General features: G+C 38.5%; 2 protein-coding genes and 1 long non-coding RNA gene across 7 annotated transcripts in view; 1 reads left to right on the plus strand and 2 right to left on the minus strand.

The window, feature by feature from the left end:
- Positions 1–21326, minus strand: part of LOC103347276 (uncharacterized) — a 366450-nt gene that overhangs the window by 270918 nt on the left and 74206 nt on the right.
- On the minus strand, positions 14631–15176 carry LOC138845441 (large ribosomal subunit protein uL16-like). The gene has a single exon (XM_089314214.1). The coding sequence runs from the start codon at positions 15018–15020 to the stop codon at positions 14679–14681; it is 342 nt and encodes a 113-aa protein (XP_089170340.1). The 5' UTR covers positions 15021–15176; the 3' UTR covers positions 14631–14678.
- The window catches only part of LOC149122188 (uncharacterized), a 34343-nt gene continuing 31753 nt past the window's right edge, over positions 18737–21326 (plus strand). For 3 of the 5 annotated variants that reach the window (XR_016221883.1, XR_016221882.1, XR_016221878.1), the window contains exon 1: positions 18737–18875. This is a non-coding gene — a long non-coding RNA (uncharacterized LOC149122188). Of the gene's footprint in view, positions 19116–21326 lie in introns of all 5 variants that reach the window. The other 2 variants (XR_016221881.1, XR_016221879.1) reach the window with 1 other exon arrangement.

The raw sequence follows: 21326 nt of genomic DNA on the forward strand, positions 1-21326 counted from the left end.
CTTGTTATTGATTTCTCAAAAGCATCAAGGATCTAAATACAAACCTAACCAAAAAATTAATCCTGCTTTTTTATAATTTTCAATATCAATCATGTAACTCGGTATTTTATTCCTAGTCCTCTTTTCAATGACGTCTTGGAATTACATATCCACCTTAACATTTGATTTTCAATGAGGAGAATGGAGTATTGTTGTTCCTCCTTTCTGTACTTTGCATTTTCTTTGTTAATGTGGAGCTCTGTTTCCCTGTGTAGCATTATCTGCTTCCCAATCTCAGGGCTACTGGCAGGGCTGCTCAAGAACAGTTCTCTGTCTCGAGATGAGTTGTGATCCAGTATCCTTGTCTATGAGATTACCATGAATAGACATTGCTTGGAGCCCAGTTCCTGCTGTAAAAATGCCTTCTTATGCTTTAGTATCTGCTGTTCCCAAGGTCTGGCTTTTAAGTCTCCCTTAATTCTATCAGTTCCTCACTATTCTTCCCATGTCCTAAACATTTCCTGTAATGAATTACAAGGTTCCACTTGAGTTGAGTCAGCGATCTCCAAGGTATAATCCAGTATCTGTCTGATAGTGACAGAAAAAAGTCTCATAGTATTTTTGATAATAATTAACATGGAGAATGTCCTATACATGCAAAACTGGGAATTTTTCTAAGTCATTATATTATGGCATTATTTATAATGACTATTATATGGAAAACTAAATAGAACAATCCATCTGAGTTTGAATGGAATATAACCTTGTTCTAGCACTTTAGTTTTGGTATTTAAGTGTATATTCAGCCTTTTAAATTTGAAAAAAATTAAAAAATCATAGGTACTTTTTGACATTCATATTTCCAGCTTCTCTCAGTAACTAAGGACATAGCTAATCATAGCCAGTAGGTAAAACTTACTCTCCACATAATCCCATCCAGGGTTGTGAACTTAAATTCAGAGAAGCCAGGATTCATTCTCTGGTTTTAGCTCTGAAAATACTTTTAATTCAAATAGAGCATAATAGGAGCTAAGTAAGACTTCATCTCATCCATCAAGTCATCAAATAGTTGTGAATTGTACAATTTTGAAATGCCTCAGGTATATTTCTTCTAGCAACACTTAAAGCATTTTTTCAGTCCCAAATTATATTCAAAATAGCTTCTTTAAAATATATTGTTCCTTTTTACTCTTTATATTTAAGTTTTTTAAAGTGAACACATTTCATGTATTTCCTATGTACAGATTAGGAGCATAGTTATACTTCCCTCCCTAATCTCCCTCCTGCTCATGCTTCCACATTCCTTCCCACCCTTTCTTATTTTTTCTTTTAAGTATTATAATGATCTACCTTCCATTTATTTTATTCTTGTCTGATTAATCTTACATTAAATAAATAATTTAACAAATAGTAAAAAGAAAAAGAAAATGTACCATTTCTGATATTTTTATATACTACCTTGTAGCTATATACCACAATATTATTTTTCTTCAACTATTTTCACTTTTCATAACATGGAAAAACCTTCCTATGAACTACTCATGTCTTATCTCATTCCTTAGTTTTCAGGGATTCTTTTCTCATCTTTATACATTGTAACTCAGCTCCATCTCTCTGCTATGGCCTGGGAAGGCAATAAAAGACATCCAAGTCTTTGGGCCCCTGCACCCATATGGGAGACCTGGAAGACACTCCTGACTCTGGGATCTGGATTGGCCCAACTCTGGCCAATGTGACCACTTTGAGAATTAACCAGCAATTGGAAGACCTTTCTCTCTCTGCCTCTGCCTCTCTGTAAATCTTCCTTTCAAATAAACAATAAATATTTAAAAAATTATATCAAAATATAAACAAACAAATGAACACATAATTTTCTACTTAACATATTCTTACACATATATTTATTTCTTCCCTGTCCTTTAGAGTTAACTATCTTAACATTGACTATTCTTATTGTTCCCATTAATTGTCATACCTACAGATACAGAAATCCAGTTCTCTCTGACATATGTTCTGTTTCTCACATGAAAATTGTTATAATCACTATTGAACACATGGTATGCATTGGACATTCTCCATCCTCTCCTTACTTGAATTCTCAATAATATAAGATGCTCTTAAACACCTGATTCTTTGTGAAGCTTTTTTTCATTTATTTTCTTAAGTCCATGATTTATCTTTGGTTGTTCCCTCTGAGTTTTCTTCAATGCTAAAATGAACACCCTATTTAATTCTCACTCATTTGATTCTATGGCTTCAACTCTCTGCACCAAAGATTTTCCAATAATATTACAGTGAAGCAATTCATATAGACCACGTCAGTTGGGATAAATTTTGCCATGCTAGCTCATTTTTACTTTGTGAACACTTGGATTTACACTAACAAAACAGAATTTATAAGTCATAACAAAATTATATAACCCACAAATCTGACAATATTTGACTCCTTGTAGAAAAAATTTGCCAATTCTAGCTGTATTCCACCAATACAATAAAATGAATTTGTACAAAGGAAACTATTATGCTACAATCTACAGTGGCCATTAAGATGATGAAAACTCTCATCACCAAATTTTCTAAGCTACTGATATACCATGCCTTGCTAAGGAAGTGACTGGTGTATTAATCCACACACCATACCACTGGACTTTGGAAAAGCAGAAGTCATTCTAGTGTGCAAGCATAGTTCCAAACATACACATTTTTGCCCCTATTATGTAACAATACACTCCTACTCTGAGGTGGGGAATATATTGCCCTCAGGACATATGAGGCCCATGAAATCATTTGGTATGCCCTGCCAGGGAAACCACAGGCAGGACACAAAATTCAATAAATCTATAGTGGGCTAATATTTAAGTTAATAAAGTTTGGCCTGTGATGATATTAGAATATCCAAAAACCCATGGCATGAAAAATTCCCACCACCCATTACATGCTCAGAGTTTTGAATGTTTCCAGGATAAAGATTTTTCTTGCCAGTAGGTCTTTTGAGATAAAAGGGAGCTCAAAGTGACTTGGCAACAGCCATGTTCTAAAATTTATTGAGCTCTTACATTCTTCCCTGTAGACGCATTCTGCTTTGGGGATGAGAACATCTAGGCCACAGAAATTAAAATGCTGGAGACCAGAAGAACAAAAATGCCAAGTAGAAGTGATGATGATAAGTGGAGATACTCCTTCATTCATTCTTAGTTCTTAGACCCATGTCTTCTACATAATAAGTTGTCAGCAGCTTGTAATTAATTTCAAAGATAAAGAGTGGCCCACATGATGATACCACCTTTCAGTATCACAGCATCTTGTCGTTTGAATTCATGCCCCATCAAGATGACGAATTCTGGGTGGTGGCTTATATGACAGAAACATTGGTTTTCATTATCTAGTCACCTGCCTTATGTTATTTGAAGTGAAATGAGATTTTTATTCTTAGAAAATTGTATACATAATCTTATTGTATTTACAATCTCATGTCTGGGTAGCAAAATTCAGTGATTCCTTCAGTAGTAGTGTGATTGAGGACCTGCAGGGTGAAAAGACATACTTGTATTTAATATATATATATATAGATACATATATTCCAATCAGATTAATAAATTATTAATTAATTACCTTGAGGGGCACCTCATGAGATAGTGAAGCAGAGTCAGTGTTAGTCCCTTTGGGTGACAGATTGCCCAAAGAGCCATGGCAATATATGAATCAGCATTATTGAGTGGTAGCCCATACTAATGGATCTATGTTTAATAAGTCTATGATCACTTTCCATTTGTGCCACCATGGTGACTGTATTTTTTATTCACTGTGTAATAAATGGGACTGAGCAGTGGCAGCAGCCTGTTGATATCAATGGCCTGCATCATTCTGTCTGTGTGGGTGCTTACTGTCTCTGCCTTCATAGGTGCTGTCTAATCATTATTAGTAAGCAGTAAAAAGATTACACATTATAGCCACTCTAATAGGAACATTTCATACCTCCTACTCAAAACTCCATGTTACAAATCTTCAAATTTCAGACTTCTGATAAACTAGGTCAACTATCATGTCCTGTCTATAAAACTACAATTATTAAAGTTTTTGACCATTTTATTTCTCCATAAAGCAGATCAGGTATAATACTCAGACCTTTGCTTATACCTCTACCTTACAGGTCCCTCAACAGGGTACTACTGTTATCCACCTACTTTCAACTGACATTAATGTACTAAGGCAACTACCCATGAACCACTCAATTTTTTTTCTTCCTTCTCCAACAGTCATATGGTAGACTCTATGCAAACACTGTTACTCAGAGGGAAGTGAGGCCCATGATCAGTTTACTTATGCACTCTGGGCCTGCAGTAGCCTGAGATTTGACACATCTTTTGATTTATTATTGCTGCTACATCTATTTTTTTTTACAGGCAGAGTGGACAGTGAGAGAGAGACAGAGAGAAAGGTCTTCCTTTGCTGTTGGTTCACCTGCCAATGGCCGCCACGGCCAGCGCACTGTGGCCTGCGCACGGCGCTGATCCGAAGGCAGGAGCCAGGTGCTTCTCCTGGTCTCCCGTGGGGTGCAGGGCCCAAGTACTTGGGCCATCCTCCACCGCACTCCCGGGCCACAGCAGAGACTGGCCTGGAAGAGGGGCAACCAGGACAGAATCCGGCGCCCTGACCAGGAATAGAACCCGGTGTGCTGGCACCGCTAGGCGGAGGATTAGCTTATTGAGCCACAGCGCCGGTCCACTGCTACATCTACTCTTTAGAACTTAGTAGGTCTGACAGAGTACATATTTGGTTTCCTAAACACTTGATACTGCATAGTCAAATACCCAGTCCTCACTAGAACCCAGTAGCACACCAAGTGATAGTTTTCCATTGGTATATATTTAGTTGGATAGATAATATGTTCTTTCTTGAAAACATCTATTGTTTCTGTTTAGATCCTCTCAAGGCTAGCCATGAGAGCCAGAGAGAGTATTTTCTCACCAGGAATCTCTGCTACCAGAGTATCTTCCTGATTTTATAATCAATGTTGTGGTTTTACAACCCACAGCTTTTTTTTAGAACTACTACAAAAATTTTTTTATGTTTAAGTCCATTTAAATCCTCTCAGAAATCCTTTTCACCAAGTAAAATAGTTTAAGTGTGAAATATGCAGCTTCTTGAATGGCAACCATCACCCTTGTTTCTTGGTAGCAACTGAGGTACAGCCCAATAAGGAGTATTTTTTATAAGAATGATCCCCATTCTACCGGAAGTCACTGGATCCCAGCATAATTACTTTTATGAAAGCTTTGAATCTTGGTACAGTTTTCTTTCACATTCTTAGATAAGCTTTAATGAGGTTTTCAATGCATTGTGTAGATCTTGCTAGTTTGGCATAACTCACATGGTGGCAGCAATTGAGTGGAATGATGTGTTTTGTATACTAACTGGAAATGAAGATTTTTTTCCATGAAATAAAGGAGAATGACCAGCATTTTTGGTTCTAAATGTAGTTGTATTATTTGCATGGAAGAAGGACTGTTACTTATTTGAAGTTTACATTGGTTTGAGGACATATTATGGATTCAGTATTGACAAGGAGACTATTGTAATCAACAGCTCGACTTAGTCAACTTAGTTGCACTGCTGTGCTGAATTTGGCCAAACGCTGTTACTGATGTTGCTGGGTAGATATTGTGTAGATGTGATTAATATGTAAAATCAAGTAAGTAAAGATGATTATACCCGTTAATGCAAATTCCTCTATTAAAAACCCAGACTTATTCAATAAACAAATACAGATAAGAAGATATAAAATTAAATTAATAATATTCATATCTACAGGCTCTCTGAGAAATGGAATATGGGTATAATAACAAAGCTTATGGGGCCTACTCTTAAAAATGAGTTAATATTCAATTAATTAGGTAATTGTACTCTGTATAATGCAAATAAATTTTTAATAATGCATTCTGACTCTTGCTAGAATAGTGCTGTTTAAACAATCTGTAGAAAAAGACCAGGATTGTCCCCACCCCATATGGATTGATAATATGAAAATAAACTAAAATGAAATTTAATTACTAGAAAAATGAAATTTTGAAAGGACAGATAATATATAATACTGTTTTTATTTTAAATTAGATGCTCCTACAAAATTAATCATTCCTTCGCATGATAGTTACCATATTTTATTTTAAAACATCTGAAAACTTTATGTTTTGTTGTTGTCTTTGAATTTATAGCAACTACCCATACAGACGTGATGTAATTTTTATGGGCTATTTTTAAGCAACTTCTTTTATCTCCTGTGGTTAGCATTGTTTATAACGAAGTGGCTATTCCTTCTTTTTTAATTTTTAAAAATTTTTTAAGTTTATTTATTTATTTTGTTGATAGGCAGAGTGGACAGTGAGAGAGAGAGACAGAGAGAAAGGTCTTCCTTTTCTGTTGGATCACCCCCCAGTGGCCGCTTTGGCCGGTGCACTGTGGCTGGAACACCACACTGATCTGAAGCCAGGAGCCAGGTAGTCTTCCATGCAGGTGCAGGGCCCAAAAACCTGGGCCATCCTCCACTGCACTCCCAGGCCACAGCAGAGAGCTGGACTGGAAGAGGAGCAATTGGGACAGAATCCAGCGCCCCGACCAGGACTAGAACCCTGGGTGCTGGTGCCATAGGCGGAGGACTAGCCTATTGAGCCAAGGTGCTGGCCTGTTCATTCCTTCTCACAGTAATGATAGCATATTGCTTTTCATTTCATAATAATTGCAGCACATTTAAATTCTTTGGTCTTTGACTTTCTACCTACTGCCTGCATGTATCTTAAATTTCCAAATTTAAATTAATATTTGCCCAGTGAAATGGAGGCCATCTTGCTTGGGTTTTACACTGTGAGGTCATTAGCTTCCTCCAAGTTCTATAAGTTGTCCTGGCAACTTTCAAGTACACAGTTTCTAGAGAGACCTAAGACTGAGGTAAACATTCACCACTTCCAGGTAATATATTTTGTACAGTTTATGGATGTTTATGGGAAGCTAATTTCTCTTTAATTGTGAAAACTAAAGAAGTTGAAGACTATTTTGGTGTTATTGTCTTTGATTTTCTTTTTCTTAAGTCTTTATTTTCTTTTTTTTTGACAGGCAGAGTTAGTGAGAGAGAGAGAGAGAGAAAGGGCTTCCTTCCATTGGTTCACCTCCCAAATGGCCACTATGGCCAGCACGCTGTGCCAATCTGAAGCCAGGAGCCTGGTGCTTCCTCCTGGTCTCCCAGTGTGGGTGTAGGGCCCAAGAACTTGGGCCATCCTCCACTGCCTTCCTGGGGCACAGCAGAGAGCTGCACTGGAAGAGGAGCAATAGGGACAGAACTGGCAGCCCAAACAGGACTAGAACCCAGGGTGCATGCTCCACAGGTGGAGGATTAGCCTACTTAGCCATGGCACCAGACTTTATTTTTATTTTTTAATGTGTGGTAGTAGTCTGTTCATCACCAAGTTTCCCTATGTCTTTTTTTAAATTTATTTTTGTTAAATATTTATTTATTTAGTTGAAAGTCAGAGAGAGAGAGAGAGAAAGACTGCCATCTTCTGGTTCACTCCCCAGTTGGCTGCAATGGCTGGAGCTGCACCTATCCAAAGCCAGGAGCCAGGAGTTTCTTCTGGGTCTCCAACATGGGTACAGGGTCCTGAGGACTTGGACCATCTACTGCTTTCCCAGGCCATAGCAGAGATCTGGATCAGAAGTTGAGCAGCCAGGACTCAACTAGTGCCCATATGGGGTGCCAGCACTGCAGGTGGTGGCTTCACCCACTATACCACAGCACCGGCCCCCATGATGTAACTACTATAAACATATACACACCTAATTACAGGGCACCTGGCTATTTAAAAGAAATGTTAAGGAATCTAAAGGAAGACATAGACTCCAATACAATAGTAATGGGGGACTTTAATACCCCACTTTCAGCAATGGACAAATCAACCAAACATCAAATCAGCAAGGAAATAGCAGAGTTAATCAAAACTATAGACCAAATGGACCTAAGAGATATCAACAGAACTTTTCATTCTACAGTTGCAGAATACACATTCTTCTCACCAGTGCATGGAATTTTTTCTAGGATTCACCACATGCTAGGCCATAAAGCAAGTGTAAGCAAATTCATAAAAATCAAAACCATACCATGCATATTCTCTGACAACAATGGAATGAAACTGGAAGTCATCAACTCAGGAATCTATGGAACATAGGCAAACACATGAAGTCTAAAAGCATGGTCCTAAATAAACAGTGGGCCACAGAAAAAATCAAAAGAGAAATCAAAAAATTTTTGGAAACAAATGAAGATGACAGTACAATGTATCAAAACTTATGGGATAAAGCAAAAGCAGTGTTAAGAGGAAAGCTTATAGCAATTGGTGCCTACATCAAGAAATTAGAAAGGCACCAAATAAATGAGCTATCAATGATCTAGAAAACAACAGCAAATGAAACCCAAAACTAGTAGTAGAAAAGAAATAATTAAAATTAGAGAAGAAATCAACAAAATTGAATCCAAAACAAATTACAAAGCATCAAGCAAAATGAAGAGCTAGTTTTTTGAAAACATCAACAAAATTGACACACCATTAGCACAACTGAACAAAAAAAGGGGAGAGAGAAGACCCAAATCAATAAAATTAGAGATGAAAAAAGAAATGTAACAACAGACACCACAGAAATAAAAAGAATCATCAGAAATTACTACAAGGAGCTCGATGCCAACAAACTGGGAAACCTGGAAGAAATGGATAGATTTCTTGGACACTTACAACCTACCTAAATTGAGCTATGAAGACATAGAAAATGTAAACAGACCTATAACCAAGACAGGAATTGAATCAGTAGTAAAGACCTTCCCAACAAAGAAAAGCCCAGCACCAGATGCATGGCATCACTGCTGAATTATACCAGACATGTAAAGGGTAACTAGCTGCAATCCTTCTCAAGTTATTTAAAACAATTGAAAGAGAAGGAGTCATCCCAAATTCTTTCTATGAGGCCAGCATAACCTTAAGTCCTAAATATGAGAAAGATGCAACAGGGAAAGAGAATTACAGACCAATTTCCCTGAAGAACATAGACACAAACATCCTCAAAAAAATTCTACCCGGGGCCGGCACTGTGGCGTAGTGGATAAAGCTGCCACCTGCAGTGCTGGCATCCCATATGGGTGCCACCTGAGACCCAGCTGCTCCACTTCGAAGCCAGCTCTCTGCTATGGTCTGGGAAGACAGTAGAAGATGGTCCAAGTTTTTGGGTCCCTGCACCCATCCATGTGGGAGATCCAGAGGAGGCTCCTGGATCCTGGCTTCAGATTGGCATAGCTCTGGCTGTTGTGGCCATTTGGGGAGTGAACCAGCAGATGGAAGACCTCTCTCTCTCTCTCTCTCTCGCTCTCTCGCTCTCTCTCTCTATCTCTGCCTCTCCTTCTCTCTGTGTATAACTGTGACTTTCCAGTAAAATAAATAAACCTTTAAAAAAATTCTAACCAATCAAATCCAACAACATATCAGAAAGATCATCCACCCAGACCAAGTGAGATTTATCTCTAATATGCAAGATGGTTTCAACATTTTCAAATGTCATATACCACATTAAAAAACTGCTGAACAAAAACCATATGATTATCTCAATATATTCAGAGAAAACATTTGATAAAATACAACACACTTTCATGATAAAAACTCTAAACAATTTGGGTATAGAAGGAACATCCCTCAACACAATCAAGGTAAATTATGACAAACCCATGGCCAGCATCATATTGAATGAGGAAAAGTTGGAAGCATTCCCACTGAGATCCAATACCAGACAAGGATGCCCACTCTCACCATTGGTATTCAATATAGTCCTGTAAGTTTTAGCCAAAGCCATTAGGCAAGAAAAGGAAATCAAAGGGATTCAAAGTGTGAAGGAAGAAATTAAACTATCCCTATTTGCAGATGACATGATTATATGCATAGGGGATCCAAAATACTCCAACAAGAGACTTTTGGAACTCATAGAAGAGTTTGGTAAAGTAGAAGCATATAAAATCAATACACAGAAATCAACAGGCTTTATTTACACAAACAGTGCCAAGGCTGAGATTGAGTTTCTAAGATCAATCCCACCATAATGTCTACAAAACAAAATCACATACCTTGGGATAAATTTAACCAAGTGTGTCAAAGATCTCTATGATGAGAATTACAAAAGATTAAGAAAGAAGTAGAAGATACAAAAAATGGAAAAATCTTCCATGTTCATGGTTCAGAAGAATCAATATCATCAAAATGTCCATTCTTCTGAAAGCAATTTACAGATTCAATGAGATGCCAATCAAAATAGCAAAGAAATTCTCAAATCTAGAAAACAAAATGATGCTGATATTCATATGGAAGCACAGGAGAACTTGAATAGCTAAAACTATCTTATACAACAAAAACAAAGCTGGAGGCCTCACAATATGAGATTTCAAGACAAAGTACAAGGCAGTTTTAATCAAAAAAAGACTGGTACTTGTACAAAAACAGATGAATAGACCAGTGGAACAGAATAGAAATCCCAGAAATCCATCCAAGCATCTGCAACCAACTTATATTTGAACAAGGAGTTAAAACCAATCCATGGAACAAGGACAGTCTCTTCAACAAATTGTTCTTGGAAAACTGGATTTCCACATGCAGAAGTATGAAACAAGACCCCTACCTTACACCTTACACAAAAATCCACTTAAAGTGGATTAAAGATCTAAATCTATGACCAGATACCATGAAATAAGAGAACACTGGGGAAACCCTGAAAGACATTGGCACAGGCAAAGACTTCTTGGAAAAGACCCCAGAGGCACAGGCAGTCAAAGTCAAAATTAACAACTGGGATTACATCAATTTGAGAAGTTTCTGTACTGCAAAAGAAACAGGAAAGTGAAGAGGCAACAGACAGAATGGGAGAAAGTATTTGCAAACTATGCAAATGATAAAGGATTAATAACCAGGGTATATAAAGAAATCAAGAAACTGCACAACAACAAAACAAACAACCCAGTTAAGAGATGGGCATAGGACTTAAACAGACATTTTTCAAAATAGGAAATCCAAATTACCAACAGACACATGACAAAAATGTTCAGGATCACTAGCCATTGGGGAAATGCAGATCAAAACCATAATGAGATTTCACCTCACCCAGATAGAATTTTTATACAAAAATCAACAAACAACAAATGCTGGCAAGTGTGTAGAGGTAAAAGGTACCCTAATCCACTATTGGTGGGAATGTAAACTTGTAAAGCCACTATAGAAGACAGTATAGAGACACCTCAGAAATCTGAATATAGACCTGCCATATGACCCAGCAATCCCACTCCTGGGAATTTATCCAAGGGAAATGAAATCATTAAATAAAGAGTCATTTATACCCCCATGCTTACTGCAGCACAATTCACAATAGCTAAGACATGGAATCAACCTAAATGCCCATCAACTGAAGACTGGATAAAGAAATTATGGGATATGCACGCTATGGAATACTACAGAGCAGTAAAAAAAATCGGATCATTGACAACAAAATGGATGAAACTGGAAAACATCATATTTAGTGAAATAAGTCAATCCAAAGGGACAAATACAATATGTTCTCCCTGACATGTAAGAACGAATAGAGCACCTAAAACAAAATGTGTAGAAGTGAAATTGACACTTTGAGAAGGATGACTTGAGGTGACCTTGTCTTGACTGTCAAAGAATAGTTCTTTTTTTGTTTTGTTTTTTCATTTTTTTCTTCATACTATTTGTTGAACTCTACTTAACATAAAGTTTATCATATATGTATAAAGTCAATTGAGGATGGATCTCAGTAAAAAAAGAAGAGAGGGAGAAGGAAGTTTGTAACTGTAAAGCTATATAGTTCTACATATATTCCTATGGACTTACTTCTAAGGGTACACTTTAAAAACTTGTCAAGGGACCCCAAATCTCATTAAGCTGGGTGGTAAAAATGTCATCTTAAGTGTTAAAGTAATCATATTAAGTGTCAAAGTGAATATATAGATGGGATTAAGTGTTAATGTGATCATATAAATAAGACCAAGTGTCTGGTAATAATAATAGGTAGAATTAAAAAATAGAGAATGTTCCAACATGGGAAGCAGTCCACACAGCATACTCAGAATGACAACTGCTTTAAGTGACACTCTGACCTCAGAATCCACCCTTAAGGCTTCCTGGTCTGGCTAAGAAAACCCATGAGAGCATTTTAGGCATGGGAAGCCAATACACTGTGGGAAAAATGTTCTACATGAAGGATTTCTGTGAGTGAGACCCCAGCAGAAAGAAGTAGCCCTCTAAGAAGAATGTACTTTTCTCCTAATGGAAGAGAGAACTTCCATTTTGCTTATGGCCATGTCTGAATATTGATGGAGTTTGTGGATTCAAAAGGTTTCCATAACCTAGGCAGCTCATATCAAGAGCCTTGGGTTATCACTGACATCATACGTAAGAGTGTTAATTCAACAGTAGTCACTGTGCACTAACTTCCCATGCAGGACCTCTTTCCTTAATGAGTTACATTATGAGAGTTAATTGTAAAACTAGTTCTCAATCAGTTTTTCTGTGTATGTGCATGTGTGTGCAAATTGTTGAAATCTTTATTTACTATAGAGCTGGTCTTCTTTGTACAAATTCAATTGAAAATGAATCTTAATGGAGAATGGGACCAGGAAAGGGAGAGGGAGAAGGAGGAGGGGTAGAAGTGTGGGTGGGAGGGCAGGTATGGTAGGAAGAATTATAAAATTTATATTCCTGACCAGTGCCATGGCTCACTAGGCTAATCCTCCACCTGCGGTGCCAGCACACCGGGTTCTAGTCCCAGTCGGGGCACTGGATTCTGTTCCAGTTGCCCCTCTTCCAGGCCAGCTCTCTGCTATGACCCGAGAGTGCAGTGGAGGATGGCCCAAGTCCTTGAGCCCTGCACCCACATGGGAGACCAGGAGAAGCACCTGGCTCTTGGCTGCAGCGCGCTGGTTGAGACGGCCATTTGAGGGTGAACAAATGGCAAAAAGGAAGACCTTTCTCTCTGTCTCTCTTTCACTGTCCACTCTGCCTGTCAAAAAAAAAATTTGTATTCCTTAAAAATAATTAATTAATGAAGAAAGAAAAGACTTCCAACCAAGAATATTATATCCAGTGATGCTATCCTTTAAATGTGAAGGAGAAATAAAATGCTTTCCAGATAAGCAAATTTTAAGATTGAAATTGTATCATGTATCTTCTCACAACATAAGGGAATAAAACTAGAAATCAATACCAAGAAGAACGGCCGGTGCCGCAGCTCACTAGGCTAATCCTCCGCCTAGCGGCGCCGGCACACCAGGTTCTAGTCCCGGTCAGGGCACCGGATTCTGTCCTGGTTGCCCCTCTTCCAGGCCAGCTCTCTGCTGTGGCCCGGGAGTGCGGTGGAGGATGGCCCAAGTCCTTGGGCCCTGCACACCATGGGAGACCAGGAGAAGTACCTGGCTCCTGCCATCGGATCAGCGTGGTGCGGTGGCCGCAGTGCACCAGCCGCGGTGGCCATTGGAGGGTGAACCAATGGCAAAAGGAAGACCTTTCTCTCTGTCTCTCTCTCTCTCTCTCTCTCACTGTCCACTCTGCCTGTCAAAAAAAAAATAACAAGAAGAACAAAAGAATACTCATAAATACTTGGAAATTAAACAATATGCTACTGAATTATTAATGAGTCATTGAAGAAATTAAAATGGAAATAAAAAAATTTCTTGAAATAAATGAAAATGAAAACACAATATATCAAAATCTGTGGGACCTTCCTTGAAGTAGAACCACCTTGACACATTGCTTTAAAGGAAAAATTTCTCTTTCCACAAACCCCAAATAAAGTAACTGGAAAATAAGGGTATAATTCAGTAGTAAGGTTATGCATTTACTTTTAATGACCTTGTTTCCCAAAGGATTTGAGATGACTTCTAAAGGATTTAAAGATTTTTTTCAAGTTAATTTAGAAGTAATACTTAGAATCATGTAAGGGTTGATTCACTGTAAAACTCTGGTATGTACCAGAATAATGGCTTGCTGAGTTCAAGGTCTTTAGACACAGAGAGACATGGTGTAATTTTGCTAAAGAAACCTGTTGTCATCACATAGGAATATCAACAATTTAAATGAAGACAAAGTTGAGGTATCTTTGCTACTGTTGTAAGCAAAAAGAAGGTTAATCCCATGTAATGGTTAACCACATAATACTAGGGAAAATATTTACTGATTCACACCTTCAAATTATATATATAATCTTAATGGCTTAAGTAACTGTGTTCTTGCTGCCCACGTGGGAAACATGTATTGAGTTCCTGGGTTTCAATTTTGGCCAGACACAGCCCTGGATGTTGGGACCATGATATGGGAGTGAACCAGAAGGTTACATTCATTCTCTCTTTTTGTCTTAAATAAATATTGTATTTAAACTGTGAGTATCTTAATTTTGTCAAAAGAAAACTCTAATGAGCATTGTTTTATAGCATCAAATAAAAACTTTGAGTTGAAAATCAATTTGACAGAGATATATGAATTTATTTTGGAAAGAAACCTCAATATCATTTTCTGATAACCTTCAGCATCAAAACATTATAAAGTAGACACAGATTTTTTTTGATAGGAACCAGGCTTTATTATCAATGATTACAGAGTGCAGGAGAGTGAGGCTCATGAGTGGAGGGCCCGCCACTTGTCCAGGGGACCACGATTGGGGATGTACTTGACCCCACAGCCATCCGGGATGAGCCGCTTCTCTGCCACCATGTCTTCAAATTCATCCACGTTAAACTTGGTAAAGTCCCACTTCTTTGAGATGTGGATCTTCTGGTGGCCAGGGAACTTGAACTTGGCCCTGTGTAGGGCCTCAACCACATGTTCCTTGTTCTGTAGCTTGGTGCAGATGGACATGATGACTTGGCCAATGTGAACTCTGGCTACTGTGCCTTGGGGCTTTCCAAAAGCACCCCGCATACCTGTCTGCAGCCTGTCAGCACCAGCACAGGACAACATCTTGTTGATTCAGATGACATGGAAGGGGTGGAGCCGCACTCGGATATGAAAGCCATCTTTGCCACAGCTTTTTACCATGTATTTGTTGGCACAAATATGGGCAGCCTCCAGGGCTTCAGAAGAGAGCTGCTCATATTCATCCAACACCATGTAGACACAGATTGTTAAAAGCTATATAATGCTTAGTTTGTTGTTACACTTCATGTACGCCAGTGACAATTTCTTTTACCTAGAAAATGGTTTAAATACAAGTCAATAGATAAACAAATGAGTTTGCAATCCATGCCTTGGGTTGAGAAATGTTAATAAGCTTCGACTAGCAGCTATACTACAAATATAAAATAATTTTAAAGAAATTATACATCATTCTTTGAAAATTAAACAATTTGAATTAAAAAAAAAAAACTGTGGGATTCAGCAAAGGCAGTATTTAGAGGGAAGTTTATAGCATTAAGTGCTTATTTTAAAAAGAATGTCTCAAAGATCTAGTGATGCATCTTGAAGACTTAAAAAAAAACAAGAATAAGCCAAACCCCAAATCAGCAGAGCATGAAAAATAATAATCAGAGCAGAAATAAATGAAATTAAAACTTAAAAAAATACAAAAGATCAACAAAACAAAAAGTTGGTTTTTGTTTTGTTTTTATCTGTCTTCGGCACAGCTCCACCTGCCTGAAAAAGTTGGTTTTTGAGAAGATAAACAGGATAGCTAAATCTCTAGCTAGACAAATAAGGAAAAAAAAGATAAAACTCAAATAAATAAAATTTGAAATAAAAAGGAGACATAGCAGCCAACACCACTGAAATAAAAAGGATCATAAGAAACTACTAAGAATATGCTAATAAACAGGAAAACTGAGGAAGTTGATAAATTCCTGGATTCATATAACCTACCAAGATTAAATGAAGATGATATCGACAATCTAAACAGACCCATAAAAAGCAATGAGACTGAAGCCTTCCATCAAGGCAAAGTCCAGGTCCTGATGGCTTTACTACTGAAGTCTACAAAACATTTAAGAAGGAAGTAACTCCAATATTTTTCAAACTATTCCAAGATATTGAACAGGATGGAAACCTGTCAAACTCCTTTTATGAGTCCAGCATCACTTTAATACCAAAACTGAACAAAGTTGCAACATGAAAGGGAAACTACATATCTATATCCTTAATGAACATAGATGCATAGATTCTCTACAAAATACTAGCAAACTGAATCCAAAACTGCATAAAAATTCACATACCATGATCAAGTGGGATTTATCCCAGAAATGCAAAAGTGGTTCAACATTCACAAATCAAAAAATATCATAAATCACACCAATACAGTGAAGAGTGAAAACTACATGGCCATTTCAAAAGATGCTTAGAAAGCTTTTGATAAGATTTAATAATACCCCTTCATGATTAAAAAACTCCACAAATTGGGTATAGAAAGATTATATCTCAAAATTATAAAGGCTACATATGAAAAACCAACACCCCAAAAAAGCCAACACCCAATATCATACAAAATGGAGAAAGGCTGAAAGTATTCTCCCCTCAGATCTGGAACAAGACAAGGATGTCCACTTTTGCTGGTCTTACTGAATATAGTACTGAAATTTTTATCAAGACCAATTAGGGAGAAGAAGGAAATAAAGGCATCAATCAAAATTGAAGAGAGGAAATCAAATTATCCATGTTTGCAGATGACATGGTATTGTAAACCTAAACACTCCACCAAAAAGCTTTTAGAATCGACAAACCAACTCAGTAAAGTTAGAGGTTACAAACTAAACTAAAAAAAAAAAAACTAAACTAAAAAAGTAGCTGTTTTATATGCTAATAATGAACTCACTGAAACAAGAATCAAGAAAGAAATACCATTCACAATAGCCACAAAATAATCAAATATTTAGGAGTAAATTTAAGCAGAGAAGTGAAATATCTCTATAATGCAAAATTATCAAACATGGATGAAAGATAGCATCAAGGACACAAAAAATGGAAAGATATTCCTTGATCATGGATTGGAAGAATCAGTATCACTGAAATATCTAACTGTTGTAAGCAATCTACAGATTCAGTGCAATCCATATCAAAAAGCCAATATTATATGATGAATATGAGTATTAATATTAATATGAATGCCAAAATTCATATGGAATCAAAAAAGACTCAGAATACCCAAAGCAATACTTAGCAATAAAAATCAAGCTGGAGGAAACACAATACCCGACTTCAAAGCGTACTACAAATCTATAGTATTAAAACAGCATGTTGGGCCTGCACCGTGGCTCACTTGGTTAATATGCCTGCAGTGGCATCCCATATGGGCACCAGGTTCTAGTCCCAGTTGCTCCTCTTTCAGTCCAGCTCTCTGCTGTGGCCCAGGAGGGAATGGAGGATGGCCCAAGTGCTTGGGTCCTGCACCCACATGGGAGGCCAGGAAGAGGCACTTGGCTCTTGGCTTCAGATTGTTGCAGTGCCAGCTGAGGCAGTCATTTGGGGAGTGAACCAACGGAAGGAAGACCTTTCTCTCTGTCTCTCTCTCTCTCACTGTCTAACTCTGTCAAAAAATTAATTAACTAATTAAAAAACAGCATGTTACCGGCATAAACACTGATACATAGATCAGTGTAACAGAATAGAGAACCCAGAAATGAGTCCACAAACATACAGTCAACTGATATTTGACAAAAATGCTCAGACCATACACTGGATTAAGGAAAATCCCTTCAACAAATGGTTGCTGGCAAAGCTGGATATATATATATATATATATATACACACACACACACACATATATATATGAAATTAGATCCATACCTCTCACCATATACAAAAATCAACTCAAGATAGATCAAAGACTATCACTGTGATGCAGCAGCCTCTCTGATTTTGCACGTGGAAGTTGGTTAAGGTACCTGCAAGATACGTACCCTATTTGAATAGCAACTCCTTGCTCCTGGGCACTCGGAAGACTGAGCATCTTAAACTGAGAATGATACATGTGATGCTGCCAACTTAAAAGCTAATCAGCAATCATAAAATGCAGCATTAAAATTTGACAGGCTGAAAAGAGTTCGAGTTTTAGATGGAAATAATACATTCAAGATTGTCCCAGCCAGGACTCAAAAGAACAATAGAATCATGTTGTGGTCAAGGTTGTGCTTGGATCAGGGCTGAAATTGAAATCTGGGTTGACAACTATATTCTTTTCTGGGTATGGATCAAGAAAAGTTTAAGATGGTGGGTGTGTAACCTTCCATTAATGGTCTGAGTTTCATAGTATATTTATTTAGTATTTGCTATCAGATTACAATTAGTGCTAGGAAGCATTGACTTCACAGTTCGAATCATGCTTTAAATTTAGGCTATGCAATTGTAAATGATATTGCTTTACAAAAAATACTTCATTTTTAAATTTACAAACTTTATACATTATCACTGTTATACAGGAAATCAATTGACTTTTTTCCACTGCAAATCTGCTTTGTCTCTTGTTTCCATGGATTCCAATCAAGACCTGGGAAATCAGAGCAGTGACTTTTCAGGTTTACCAGGATTGCCGCCAGGGGGCGCCCGGCCTTGGCGCACAGAGCGCACCAGGCTCTCTTGCTGCCCCGGAAGTGTCCTCTGTCTCCCTGACCCACGTCCTTGGACCCCCTTGAAGCACCCCAAATCCGCACGGGCTGTCGCCGTCCCCACAGCAAGCAGCAGAGCTTCTTTCTCCCGGGACCACCTCCAGCGAGCTGTCTCGATCTAGGGTCTCCTTCTTCTTGGGACTGACCCAGGGAGAGGCCTTCGTGGCCCGGTCTGACGGGGGCAACCTGAGGAAAAGCGAGGAAAGCTGAGGAAGAGCGAGGAAAGGTGAGGAAACCGTGCTAGAGTGAGGTGGAGGTGCGAGGAGGCCCCCTGGGCCCGCGCTGAGCGCCGAGGGAGCCCGCAGACCTGCCCTCCAGGAGGAGCAGCCAAGGGTCTCTGCTGGGCTCAGCCGCCGCTGCCACAGCCTGCTGAGGTGTTCGCACGGGTGCCAGGTGTGCTTCCGGGGGATCCTGGCGCAGAGAAAAGGGAAGGAGAAACCCGGAGACTCTGCTTCTGGAATCCCTGGTAAGGTCGGGTGGCGGGGTCGGCAGAGTCATCCCTGAACCCCCGCCATGGGCAAGGGCCTGTGCAGGCCCCGCACACCTGCACTCACTCGCGGTTTGCACAGTATTAAAGGACCAGAAAATAATGAGAAGTAAATTATTAAAACTTAGGACAGTAAATGTAAACACTGTCTTTATGTGTGTTATAGAACTCGAGTCTACAATGAGAAACCGGCTCCTGGGGCCTCCCTGTGAGCTTCTGCGGGCGAAGCAGATGAGACCCTGCCCTGCCAGCAGACTGTCAGCATCACCTGTCAGTGATTGTCGGAGGCTGGTTTTTAAATATTTTCAAAAATTCAGGAGAGACGCCTCCAAATTAAGTTTTGCTTTCAGTCGTGCTAATGGCAGACTCAGTATTTTCATTGCTGTTTTTCAAAACGTTGGTCTAATCTCCACCATAAGTATTTGTGACAGGTGCAAAGCTAGTGCGCCTCTTACCGCTGCTGGCGTCTTAGACTGGGTGAACCCAGTTGGCTCTCTTGCGCTCACTGAACTGCGAGGTGAGCTGAGCTGCCTTCCCGCCTAGGCGTCGGCTGTGTAGAATGAAACTGGGTTGAGATCAGCCAGCGCTGATCTGTGGGCCTGGCTGCTGCTGGGTCTTTTCCAGATGGAGACCTTTAAGCACAATTCCAGGCTTTTCTCTACTAATTGGTCTATTTAACTGCCTTATTTCAATATTAGAAATCAGTTAATACTTAAGCAGATGTTTGGAAAACTCTGTTTTATAATAAAGTGTCAATTTTAGGTTTGTTTTTGTTTGCTACAGAAATAATGCAGAGAATGCATTGATATCCTATGTAGCCCCAACATAGTTTCCTGTTTCTAACTGTCTCATTTGTATCAAGTGACTTAACATCTTACATCATTTATCGACAAAGATCAAATGTTGCTGTGCTATTAAACAGAGCCCACAATTTATTTTCATTCTATTCTTTCTAACTTTCCTGACTCAGGATCCCACACATTTAGTCGTCAGGTCTTCTAGGCTCTTTCTGGCTGTCCAGATTTTGCTTGTTCTGATGACACTGACAGTGTTGTGGAATCTGATCAGGCATTTTCTGGAATGTTCTCTATTGGGATTTATTTGGTGTTTTCATAATGATACTGGGATTGCAATTTTGGTGAAGCATGTCAGAGGTGAAGTGTTGGTCTCACTTTATGCTCTCAAGGTGAATGATCAGGTTAATGCTAACAAGGATCACCTGGCCAAGGGAGGGTTTTCAGGTTTCTTAACAGGATGTACCTTTTCCTCATGCCCATATTGTGTCCTTTTGAATAAAGTCACTTGGCAATGCCCACACTTAAGGAGTGGGGAGTTAATTTGATCTCCTAGATGGCTGAGTGTCTATATAAAGTATTTGGAATTCTTCTCCACAAGAGATTTCTATTCAATCCCATTATAAAAATCTATTTGATTATATGTAACAGTATGGATGCCTGGATAATTACTTTGTGTTATTATCTACCTCTACAGGATGTTCTTTGTACCTTCTTACCTTTGCCATTGAGAGCTCTGACATTCGCTCCTGCTTTCCTTGCAAATTCTTTCATTCCCATCCCCACTCCCACCAATTCCTTACTATTTAATTCTTCAGGATTATCCTACTGAACATATTTACTTCCATACATAGTATCAGCCATTTCTTCATGGAGCACTGGCTCCTTTTATTAGAGAATGGTATAAAAACTAACATCTGGCAACCTAATGTAGTCATTGTATCCTGATCCTCACAACTGAAAGAGCAAAAAAGTATGTGTATTCCAACTTACCTAAGCATAACTAGTTTTAAAGATGTCTATATGTAACTGTCTATGACCTAAACATGAGTCTATCATGCTGTTTCCAATCAGTGGACTCACTCATCATAATAGGTATCATTCAAACCTTCCCCACTTACTTATGAAATTTCTCATGCCAGCATTGAGAAAACTAGCTGCATTTTCAGCTATTTATTTATTACACTGTTCCATTTTCATCAACAAATTCAATGATGTTGTTCCAAATCACAGGTTTGACATGCTAACATTTTTTTCTACAAAAAGTTTAGGGAAAATATGTTATGTTTTACTTCCATTGTCCCACAAACTTTTGAAGGTCTCATCATATTTGGTATCTGTCACCAGTTCTTGATACAGAATTAAAAAGTCTCTTCTATATTCATAGAGAGAAAAG

This window comes from Oryctolagus cuniculus, chromosome 15 (assembly GCF_051225735.1).
Source record: "Oryctolagus cuniculus isolate XC-2025 breed Fujian yellow rabbit chromosome 15, ASM5122573v1, whole genome shotgun sequence".
NCBI classification, from domain to species: Eukaryota; Metazoa; Chordata; class Mammalia; order Lagomorpha; family Leporidae; genus Oryctolagus; species Oryctolagus cuniculus.